We start from the raw sequence: 12,806 nt of genomic DNA, 5'->3' as shown, positions 1-12,806 counted from the left end.
AAAAAAAAAAAAAAAAAAAATAATAACAATATATAAAAAGTATAAGATAACCCTACTATAGGTTAGATTATGTTATAAGCACGTAGCATAGTAAGAGTCTTTTTGTGAGACTGTCAGAATCTAACGGGTTTCCCATAACACGCTATATAAGTAGACCAATAGGGACAGGAAACGACACCATATTTTTCCCGCTCTTTTGACATTTCTCTTTAATATTTTCATCAGTTGAGGTCGTCCAAAGCGAGCCTTCAACCATCTCAAACTCTATTGATTTTCTGATACAAGAAGGAAACGTCGGAGACCCTATAGATTGTATATAGTATACAAGTAAATGATATGTGAGACAAGCTGATCCCATTTAGCCATGACAGGCTTAATCTGACTGTTTGTCTATATGCGATCTAGTCTCAGTTTTTGAGATATCGATCTGTAATTTTGCACACGTCTTGAAACTTGGTATCTATTGTTGTACAGTCAACGGTAAAATATCAGATCAGAACATATCATTAATAAAAGTAATATAAACAAAAAAATAATTTGAATAATTGAATTAAAACTAAACAAAATTGTACCCAAATTAACCGGAACTGTACCCATAAATATTATTCACTCAAAAACAAACAAATATGGTTGGCGAACTATACCCCTTACACTTTAAACTTTCTGTATAGTTAGATAGTAGTTCCAGCTTGCCGCTTTGTCAGCGGAATTTAGTTTAGTGTTCGTTGCACAACTGCAAAATTCAATTACCGAAGCCATTACCCAAACTAGGCGCACAGACAATAACAGACCAGAGCAATGCGCTGGCAAAGACTGCAGACGACAGCCGAGGCAAACTGTGCGCCGGAAAGTGCGAAAAATATAACTTTAGATGGACATGAGTGTATGTATGTGTGTGTGTAACGGTGTTCTTACACTGCGCGCAACCGGAAGTAATTGTGTTTAGAAAATATTGTTTGTTGTGCCACCGTTGGCGTTGCATGCAACCACTACTTATGGCATAATTGCCAAAAATAATTGCTTGGAGCAAAACACTAACCGCAAAACAACAACCAACACACAATATTTAGTAAATAGTGAGTACTTTTTGAAAAAGCTGAAAATATTGATTCCAACGCACAATTCGATTAGGCGTTCAAGCAGAAAGTTCCGCTATACGCTGTTTGAAAAGCAGGCAATTCGGTCACTGCCCACACATACAAACACGCCTATGCTTATACATATGTATGGATGTGTTTGTGTCACTCTGCCTGTGTGTGTGCTCATGGATTCGGCGGAATTTTCGTATTTTAATTCAAGCGCTGCGCTCTCCACTCTGTGCAGTCTTGCTCCAATTACTGGTCATTGCCCTTCACTGCCTCCACGAGTGTTGTGCATAGTTCAGCAATCCGATTCCCCGGTTCAGCGGCTGCAATGCTTTGCATTTTTATTTTGCCATTTTTAGTTGCGCGCAGTTTTATTAAGTTTTAATGCAAAAATGAAACAACAACAGCATGCATTTTTCCATAAAAGCAGGGAAAAGTTACAAATACGAAATATGTTATGTAAAATGAGCTGTGATGCGAGGAAAATTTAGAAAGAGTCCAAAATAAGAAATGAGTCCAAAATAGCGGAACAACTTATCGCCTTAAAAATATTAGCATGAAATTTGTATTTAAGAATTCACAATTTTATACATTTTTAAACAAATTATGGTATAAGATACACTGATATGTTGAATGAACTTTACTTTTTTTCTCATTGTGTAGGGCAACCAACCTTAAGGCAACCATCTAAATCGCGCATATTTTAATAAAAATATAGTTCTGTAATTTTTATCGAAAATCTGGTCTTTCGTTTCTACTATTACAATAATCAAAATTAATCCATATTGACTTAAATTAACAAAATGAATAGGAATAACAAATGAAAACTGCACGTTGCCTACCTTTAGGCGCATTTCTTATCAAAGGCACACACCAAATATTGCTATCATCCCAGCTATTAACCTTTTGATCAGAATTAGGAGTGCTAAGTACGAATGACAAATTAGAAAATATTAAATTTCTTTCAAAGATTCATTTTATATTCCAGAACTATTGAGACACACATACATATGTTTTACGAGAAAAGAATTCAGACACAAAGTTTCTTTACGTAATTTTTTTTTTTTTTTTTTTTTAATATTTTTGACTACAGAAAGTATATATTATATACTATATATAGTATTATAAAACATATAATGTTAATGTGATTTTGGCTTCAATTTATAGACTCTGAATAATATAGAAAGTCGATTAAGACATATTCCTCTATCTGTCTATGTCGGCATATACGGGAAATATTTCCTCAGTTTTTGAGATATCGTTCTGAAATGTTGCACACGTCTTTTTCTCTCCCAGAAGCAGACCATTTGTCGGAACCTCCGATATAGAAGCTGCATAAGGCTGATATACAAACTGATCAACCAAAATCAAGTGATTGCATTAAAAGTCTTTTATTTGTGAAGATATTTTCACAAAATCTTAGATTACTTATCTCCGAGGGAATTGTTCAGCTGCCATACAAATCGCATGGCCGGAACAAACAAACTGAATGGTTGCAGTCAAGGGCTTGTATGAAAAACTTTCTTATTTGACAAGACAGATTCACGAAATTTGGCATGACTTATTACCAAAGGCAGCGCCACAAGCTCCAAACAAAATATTCGGATCGAAGCGCTACAGCATATAGTTGTCATACAGACTGACCGACGAAAACCATGAAAAACATCTTTTTGTAGCTTAATGGTATAAGAAATGCACCTATGATGGATGCTATAACTTCGTTGAACTAAAGTTAACGATTCTTCATACTTTTCACAGATTTGACAAAMAAAAAAAAAAATTTAATTGCAATTAAATTCAATTCACTGCTTTTGCAACACACTTTCTAACAACCTGGGACAACCTGTCGAGCTGAGTATACTTGTACTTACGACATGTATAACGAGTGTGCTGTATGTGCCAACCAAAGTAATTATTAACTCAGCCAACCGCACATAAGAAGCCATTGAACCGTTACGTAATAGAATTGTCAACACTGACATATGATTCAATAATACGAAAATTGCTTGCTGAGTGGATTTCACGAATATGTTTGCACACACATACCAACATGGCACTAATCGAGTACTTAATAACGTTAAGGCACTTGTTTCTACGTCGTTTCATACATACCTACTCTCACATACACTTATATGTACATATGTATGTTTGTAAAAATTTCAATGAAAGTTTTGTGAATTGTGCTTATGAAATCGGAGCGAATTTTTAGCGCACTTCAGTTATATTTAGGATGCAGGTACCTTACCTACATACATATAGTGCACACAAGTGAATTCATTTTTGAATAGTATATTCTTTGGGTGTCTCATGTTCTCTGCAGCCACAACAACAATTATGCTTTCATTTTTCTCTTCACAAGCAATTGCCACTGATTTGAGCGCCATTTCCAAGCATTGCTGGCGGCAGCATTGAGCTTAGTTGGTCATTAAAATGGAAGATTCAATTTTCGTTGGCCCAGTTAGCTAACACATCGAAATTTTTCCATTTTACCTCTACTCGATTTTCATTTTCTTCATTGTGTGTGAATGAATGTTGGCCTGAGTAGCCCTTTGATATAGACATGTTAGCATAGTTATAGTAATATATATGCATTGAAGTATGGAATAGGCACACATCTAAAAATATGGAGTTTTCTACTTGGTCAGTAGGAAATTGATTTAGAAAAATTTTAAAAAAAATTCTATAAAAAATTATTATGAGTCGGTGCTATTAAAATAAGCTGACCGACTTTTAACTTGACTTCTAATGCAGCTAATCTTACCGCCGTCCAACCGTTATTATTAGTTTCTGTGACATTTCATGCGCTCACATGCTGCACCATTTCACATCTGCTCTGCTTGAGTGGCAGTCACATCGCTCATACGCCATGGTGGCACAGCTGCTACGTGGTTCATTAGCTGAACTGCTGCTGCTGCATGTGTACACAACGGCAGGGCACATGACTTTTGCCACTACTGTTGTTGTAGCGGTTTGAATTTTTGCTGACGCATGCTGGCGGTCACAATTGCACTGTCTGTGCAGTCAATGCAACAAAAGGCAGCGTGCATGCATACAAACCCACATATGTAGGTCGGCAAATGTTGCACTTTTTTTACACGAACATACACAAGCGAAGAATAAACAGTGTTGTGCAACTTAATGTGGCACAATTGCAGTATGTGTGCTCCTGTGCAGCGCACACGCATACATACATACACACAATTACAACAAAGTATGAAAATAGCTCGTGGCAAGCAAAACACAATAAGTATCAATAAAAAATGCAATTTCCAGAATTAACAGGAAGGCACAAAAAGAAATGAAATTAAAATAACAACAAAACGTAGCAGGAGCAGGGAAATCAGTTGTTTTGTGAGCAAACAGTAATCAGTAATTGGCTGATACAATTAAAGGTTGAGCGTTGGTTGGCAAAAGTGATTGCGATTTTTGTTGGCATTTAAATTGGATTTTCATTGAAAAACCGCGCATAATAAAAGCAGCTACAGCTGACAGCATAATTTGGAATAAATCTGCAATTGCATTAATATTTATTGGAAAATGTATGTTCGGACATTTTAAGAAGTTTGAGCGTAGACGAAAGCTTTCTAATATATGTAACTAATAAGTTAAGCTTTCATCGACAAAAGATTAAAACACATTCACATTAAGAAGTTTTACTTCAAGCTTTTAATAGCATTCACATTTCAAAGCTTTACTTCAAGCTTATAAAAATTTTCATATTAAAATGCTTGACTTTTGAAGCAAAAGCTTTCATTTATTAAAAATTTATAAAATTTATAGTATGAACTACTACTACTGCTACTATTGTTAAGCACAAGAGAGGACGCTTTCACCTAAGTTTTGAGAAAAATCGTATTAACCATTACATCTTTAGGGAAAGCTTAATTCGCTTCATTTTCAATAAAATATTTCATGCGAAATCGAAGCTGTTTCGGAAAAAGAAAAGCAAAAACCACAAGCTTTCATAGACAAGAGCTTTCCTTCATGTTTAAATAAACTTGATACTATAAAAAAAGCTCAAAACTGGAAGCTTTCACCTTAGCTTTTAGTGACATTGTATCAAATATACAGTTGCAGCTTAGTTTTAAAGCTCTCTCGGAAGAAAAAATGCTTATTTTTACTTAATAAGTGTTCATGATTTTAGCTGCATATTAAAATATAAATTTTTAGAGTGATCGTTTATGATTGTTGGTATATTTGATTCAAATAATGATTCGAAATTTTTCATTTAAAAATTCTAGTATTGAGAATACAAAAAAATATAATTTTTACTCACAAAATAATCAAAATTTTGAGCTTTTAGTATCATAAAAGCTTTATAATGGAATTCACTAGTGAAAGCTTTTGAACTTCGAGCTTTTATTATCATACAAGCATTTTCATGGTATTTCTAAGTGAAAGCTCCTGATTTTATTTTACTGTCGTATGTAGACAAGAACAGTTGTATGTTAAAAGAGAATTTTTAAGCTTAGTGTGAAAATTTCAAACCTTTCGGTATCGTTTATAAGCGAAAATATTTTTTTTTTATTCGTTTTCAAGGCACTTTTGCTCTTAACAACGAAAAGCTTGTGCTTTTTTCTAACATAAAATTCCCAAAGCTTTGGAATGAAACCTTCTACTGTAAAAGCTATCAGAATAGAAAAAATACATTTTTTATAATTTATTTTTTAACAATAGTTTTAAAATTAAAATATTTGCAAAATTTTAAATGTGAGATTTTCCGACTTTTTTTGGAATTTTTTATTACCTACAATATTACTATTATTATTTTTTTTTGTATTTATCCGGAAATCAAAATAAGTGTTTTTTACCCTTAATAACTCAACTATCTTCCCTGTCTTCCATTTAGCTGCTACATATCACCTATAAAATAGCATTTGTTACATTTTCATCGTTCTTTCTTCCATTCCATGAACTTTCTAAGAGGAAGCATTATATTTTTTAGTTTAAAAATTAGCGTAATTGGTCTACATAGTAATGATTTTACACCTTTTTTCCGTTTATATATATTAGCTGCCACATGCAACTTTAAAATTATGCCGAAGGGCTTAAGCGAACATTTCAGCAATCTGCTGTTTACTAACTAGTACGCTAGATCGTTGTAAGACAAAATAAAAACGAAAATTTATGCTTACCGCCTTACTACGGAAGCATCCAGAAGAAAACTGTAACTCATGAAATGACGCATAGTCACACACACACTTACATTCATTGCGTTTGAGTACATAAGAAAAAAATGTTTACATAAGGACATTAAGGGCTTTTAACGCTCGTAAAATGTCGTGCGCCAGTATATATATGCACAATGAACCCAGCCACAAAACAAAGCGAACAGACAATAACAGAAAACAGCATCCGCCGCGCCGCCAAGACGGAGACTACCACAACAATGCGGGTAAACAAGTGAAATGAAACATAATTTCAGGCGCCAGTGGCGCTTTTGCTACGTCATTGGAAGCCTAGGCTGTCGCAAACTCATCGCTTTAACGCTTATTTGCACTTGGACATACATGCATACATACACAAGATATGTATATGTATGTACATATTCACCAACTTTTCATTTTTTTTTTTAAAGAACGACGATTCCTCTATCTACTGGACATTTTTTACTGGTTTTAGTTCAACCACTCCAAGTCACCTCTGAAACACATAAGAAAAATGCATGCTACTGTTGCTATGTATGTGTGTGTGGTTGCCACACAAATACCTTCCTTGTGCAAAACAGGCATTGCGGTATTTACAAGAATTCACATACATACATACTTATATGGTTAGTATTTGTTGTCGTTGCTGGGTCAACATATATTCCTGTGTGTCTGGCCTCATGTACTTACATATATACGAAATAGTGTGACTCTGTGTATGTATGTCTATGCGGGGTTAGCAGTACATATTACACGGTTTCAGTCGTACTCTGTTTCATTGCTGCCTGCAACGTGCCAGATGTTGGACGTGTCTCTTGCGCAACGGGAGTGAAAAGTCAATTTCCAGTTGAATACTTCTAAAAGTGTTGGGTGTTTTTTTAGTCAAAATTTCAAGTAAATAAGTGTGAAAAGTTAATGCAATTAAAAAGCCTTGAAAATTTGCTTAAAACCGCAGTATAAGCGGCTCTTGAGGGCAGCTTGCGCTAAAAGTACGAAATTGGGTCATAGTAATTCGCTAAATAAATGTATTTATGAAAGGAATTTGAAAGAGAATTTTTTGTGAAAAAATAAACAAGGCAAGTGAGTTTCCATTTTTTTATAAAAAAATTATAATTGCTCTTAGTTTTCTTTTAATAAAAATTAAGACTAAGAGGTCGATTAAATCTAGAAAATGTTTATGTTTTATAAGAAAGACTATTTCGATCTAAACTCAGAAATCAACCAAAAAGTTATAAGTATTTAGAAAAACCTAAAATTCGCTTGCTGTAAAACCTACACCACAAGAAATTAAAAAAATATATATTTATACATAAAATAAATAATGAATTTCCAGGTCCATTTTTCATATAACAGTATACTTCTAAAAAGAAGTCCTCGGGGAACAGCAAGTCAACAAGTTTTTAGTTTTAACAATATTTATTATGTGTTTTTTTTTCTACTTAAGCTTGCGCAATTTTTTTTTGCGTTTATAAGTAAATTTTGCAGCAAAGAGCTCCAAAGCTCAAGATATAAAAATATTTAAATCTCCATCTTATGAAACAAATGATAAAAAGCACGTAAATTCGTAAAAAGAGATTCAAAAATCGTAAACGAATACTGGAAAATCAACATCCAAATGTCAAATTTATCCGGTTTCGAAACTATTTTCCAATATGGAAAAATTTGCCTTCATATTTCGAAGTTGGTATTAATGAAAATATTTTTTTTTTAATCATATTGAAAAAATGGTTTTCAGGGTTTTCGAAATTATCTTTGAGTTCGAAATATTTGTCATCGCATTTCGTAATTGAGTTTAATGTATACATTATAAAATGTCAAAATCCAAATTTCAAATTCATGCGGTTTTCGAAACTATTTTCGTATATGGAAAAATCGGCTTTCGAATTTTGAAGTAGATATTATTGAAAATATTTTTTTTTCTAGATTTACTCATATTGGAAATAAATATTTTCAGGGTTTTCTATACTATTTTCGAAGATCGAAATAGTTGTCTTCGAGTTTCGAAATTGAGTGTAATGTGTACTTCAAATAAGTCTTAAAAATTTATATTTATTACTTGTTTGTAGAAACCTGCAAAAAACCCATAGTTAGATGGCAGATCTAGAGAGATCGCACGTGGACGACTATATGTAGTCCTTTGTGAAGCCATAGAAATGAAGAATTACTGCATAACCCATAAAATAATCTAAATTACCTTCAAGTCTTCATGCAAAATCTAATTAACTAAGTTACTTGATTCGCGACCTTATCAATTACTTTCACATTTTATTCATGATTTTCATTGTCAACTTGAGTGCTTTCAAAGACACAACTACGCACAAACTCATACATAAAACTCATGCATACATATGTATACACCAAATATTTGTCTAAGCAACCTCCGTTATGCCGGTACGCAATCAGATGTTTATCACGCTCTTTTCTCTATGCTTGCGTTGCACCTCCACTGCAAGCACTGCAATTTACAACAAAAGCTTAATTTACGCTTACGTTTGCACTTTTGGCGACTGTGAATGCGCGTGGCGAACTCATGAGCGGGTGCAAAAATCAATAAACTTTGCGCTGGTATACAATTCGCTTGCAGTTCAGCAAAAATTGCAATACACAAATGGGAGTACATGAGAAAAGGGGTGCAGTGCAATGAAATCCCATGCAGAGTGTAAAGTGATACTGCGTACTTTTCATATAATATATATTTCTGCGTGATATGTGTAAATAAAACACTTTGCTGGCTTTTTCAGTACACATATGTGCCTATAACCTATAAAAAAAGTTTCGAATTCTTTAAACCATATGTTAAACTCCCGTAAACATATGCTAATATGTTCATATTTCTTTACAAGCCTTAATGTATGCGCTTTTATCTCAGCATGCTTACTATACAAATTGCCTGCTGCCCTAACCTATGGCAACAAAGTGGCCATGCAACATTTCTGGAAAACAGTATTTAGGTTATTGGGTTATGAATCATCCACTGCGTTGCTATGAACTCCAATTCATATGTGTCTACCGAAAAGGCAAATAAATGTGTATGATAGCATGTACCATGTTGCAGCTGCTAGAATGCTGGCTACAGTTGCTCATATGTATTGCAAGCGGTGTGCTTGTGGCATAATCAAAACAAATAAAGACTTGCGCTGACATCGCTCCGTGTTTGAAGAGCTTGATTGCCTGCCAAATAAGAATAAATGAACGTGACGTTATAAGTTTTCGAAGTGCAATAAAGTAAAAAGTTTATAGCTTGCGAAAATGTCATTACTGCAATGAGTTGCTATTAATTTATAGCTAAAAGACTTTTTTATGCAACTTTTTTAAGAAATTATTACGAAAAAGTTTAGCGTTTCATTGTGCAGAAAATTTATAATTACAAGCGAAGAAAAAAGGGTTTCGATTAGAAAAATTAGAGTTAAAATCTGTGTGGCCACGAGTGTGGGTCTCTTTATAAAGCCATTTGAATGTAGTAGGTTTAAAGATCCAGTACCATTTAACACATTTTGATTATTTTACGAGTCATTATTAGTTTGGAAACGGGCCTAAACGAGTACTTTTTACATGGAGATTTAATATTTTAGTATTTTGAGCTTTTCTTTAAGCTTTGGAGTTTTTTTTAACTCTAACTTTTTAAACACTCGAGTGCGCGAGTTATAAAATAAGCAAACATTATAGAAAGAGAATTTAAATACAAAAATACTGCTTTCTTCGAGATTTAGAAATTTTATAAAATTATGTCCACATTTTATAAAATTTCCAAAACTAGAAGAAAGTGGTATTTTTTTTTCTGTAAATTTTTTTCTAAAACTTTACTTTTTTCCATCTTAAGCTTTTCTTACAGGAATATATAGCAGTATATAGAAATGAAATTTTGAGGAGAAAAATTATTTACATATGTACTCACACAAATGAAGCGTTTCTATTACGCTTATTTGCTCTTGTGTTCGCTGTTATCTCGTTCTCAGGATTGGATTAATGGTTGAATTAATACTCTTATGAGCTTTGATGAGTTTCATAAGACTTTTCACATATTTTTATACATATTTTTTTAAATTATTTTTACGTAGTTTCCACTAAGTTACAGTGTAAGTAAGTCTGAAAGTAAAGAAATTTTCAATTCTTCAATTAAAAAAAAAAGAAATTTTAAATCAATAAATTAATAATTAATTAATTAATAAATCAAAAATTAATAAAGTATAAATTTTATTGAAATTCAAATATGAATTACCAAAATATGCAGAGATTTCTTAGTAAACAGCCGATAGTACAGGGCGTATACGCAACATGGGATTACTTTTGCCTTTTGCATTGAATTTTTAATCTCCAAAGTAAGCGAACGAATGATGAAATGATAATCGAATAGAAAATTTTTCGCCTTCTGAATGAGTTCTGAATGAGTTTTTCCATAAAAAACACTCCTTTCATAGTTATATTTGTTGCATAATTTAAACTGCCTATAACTTTGAAAGTAATGATTTTATAAAAAAAATAATCAGTACGTGCTTTATAGAGCAGAAAATTTTGGATTCGAATATCTTTTCGCCATAGTATTATGTTCGCCAGCTTTGGAGATAAAAAATTGTATGCAAAAACTTTTTTATCTTCCTAAAATCCCATTTTACTTATACGCCGTGGACTATCGGCTGTTTTCTGAGAAATCTCTTTAACTATCATTTTTTCAAAGCTGTAGGTTAAAAAATCTCAAAAAGGACATGTTATTATATATTTTGAAAGCAAAATGTGATTTAGGCACAATTTAAATTGAAAATAACGAAATCAAGTTGAAGTTTGATATTTAGTTAGGCATAAAGAGCTTATTCTATTTTCTCTAATATACTAACAAAAATTTGCGCGAAATACTACAAATTATTTAACAAACAGCCTACTTTAAAATTTTAATAATTTTTTCGGTGTACACATTTAATAAATGTCAGCATGGCAAAACTGCGCTACTAATTATTAATAATATTAATAAAATTCCACACTAAAATGCCCAGCACTGAACACCACCACTAATACAGCATTAACAGCTAACAAAAATTATTAACAGCAAAATGCAATAACGCATAGTTAATTATATAACTTTTAAATTTTGAAAATTTTTACTAATAAAAAAATTTAATTTTTCTCACATTTCTTTGCAATTCGTTTAGAAAATGTTGGCTTGAATCCTCATTTGTTGGCATACGACCACTGGACTCACCGCAAACACCGGTCATCGAGACGACAGCAACCGCATTTAGTAGCGCTACGAATACCAACAACAATACAGCAACTAACAACAGCATTAGCAGTCAATACAATAATTATAATTATAATTACAATTACAATACAAGTAATTCATCATCAAATACATTAACGGCAATAACGACACCAAATAGTGTTGGTGGCATCGGCATCACCACAGCGATAACAACAAATCCACATGTGTTACGCATGAACGGTCTGAGTATCGTTGGCGGTGGTGAGTCCACAATTATGATTTAAGCAATAATTACTATGTACTAATTTACTATGAGCGCGTTGTATGTATACAATTACCGTAAGTCCTAAAATACATAAGCGCACACACACACACACACACACATGTGAACGCCTATGGAATGTAGCGCTGGCAGCAACAGCAAACACCAGCCAACTTTTTTCACCGCAAAACCAAAATTTCTACACACACACGCATATACACGTGTACACATGCGTGCACACACACACACACTTTGAAGCTAACTTTTCTTATTGAAATTGAAAATATTCTGTAGTGGAAGCGCAAGAAAACGTTTAGCGTGCGAGGCAAAAATGCTCTGTTTGTTTGTTTAATTTTGTAGTGTGCAAGCGATTCGCAATAAAAGCAACAAAACAAGCAACGAGTTGAACATATTTGTAGTTATTTAGCCATGTAGTTGTCACATACACACATACATATATATAGTATATTATATATATACTTAAATGTATACATTTTAGTGCATTTCATTACTCACATATAAATATACCGTTAATTTGTAGTGTTGCAGAGAAAAATTTAAAAACATATTCAAATTATTAAAATCTGCAATTAGCATGTAAAAATTTAATTTTTTCATTTTAAGTGCGCACAAGTAGATTTCGTTAAAATTTTTGTTCCAAAACGGTTTTGAGGCATCTTCGTAAGCTACAGATGCTAACAAATGCAAGAACAAAAAGTCCCACGGCGTTCTTACAATTAGTTTGCACTACATTTTTTTCGATTATGTTGTTTTTAAAACACACGCACACCCACACTTATATATACATTATTTAACATTTAATTTATATAACTTTACATACATACATATATACAAAATATATTTAAAATGTATTCTCGATTGTATTTATATGCGTATAAGTTTACCTTAATTTCGCTTTAATGTAAAAACAAAAACAAAAAACAAAAATAATTCGAAAACAATTGTTGCAATATTATGTTTTAAATTTCAAACGTACATAGATATTTTTAAATACGATGAAGTGGAAATACATTAGAAAAATATGACAAATTGAAAATAAAATTTAAAACAAAAATTGAAATGACAAACATCTTTAAACATTGAGGAATTTTTAAAAA

The 12,806-nt window shown here is 32.5% G+C and overlaps 1 protein-coding gene across 9 annotated transcripts in view; it reads left to right on the top strand.

The window, feature by feature from the left end:
- LOC108972603 overlaps positions 1-12,806 on the top strand; it is a 228,897-nt gene that overhangs the window by 199,770 nt on the left and 16,321 nt on the right. For all 9 annotated transcript variants that reach the window (XM_018939245.1, XM_018939243.1, XM_018939246.1 and 6 more), the window contains one exon: positions 11,377-11,687. In XM_018939245.1, the coding sequence (XP_018794790.1) occupies positions 11,377-11,687 (311 nt within the window). The remainder of the gene's footprint in view (positions 1-11,376; positions 11,688-12,806) is intronic.

The sequence above is a fragment of the Bactrocera latifrons genome, unplaced genomic scaffold (genome assembly GCF_001853355.1).
Source record: "Bactrocera latifrons isolate USDA-ARS-PBARC rearing strain unplaced genomic scaffold, ASM185335v1 scaffold_41, whole genome shotgun sequence".
In the NCBI taxonomy this organism is placed as follows: domain Eukaryota; kingdom Metazoa; phylum Arthropoda; class Insecta; order Diptera; family Tephritidae; genus Bactrocera; species Bactrocera latifrons.
This window is presented reverse-complemented; position numbering and strand designations above follow the sequence as displayed.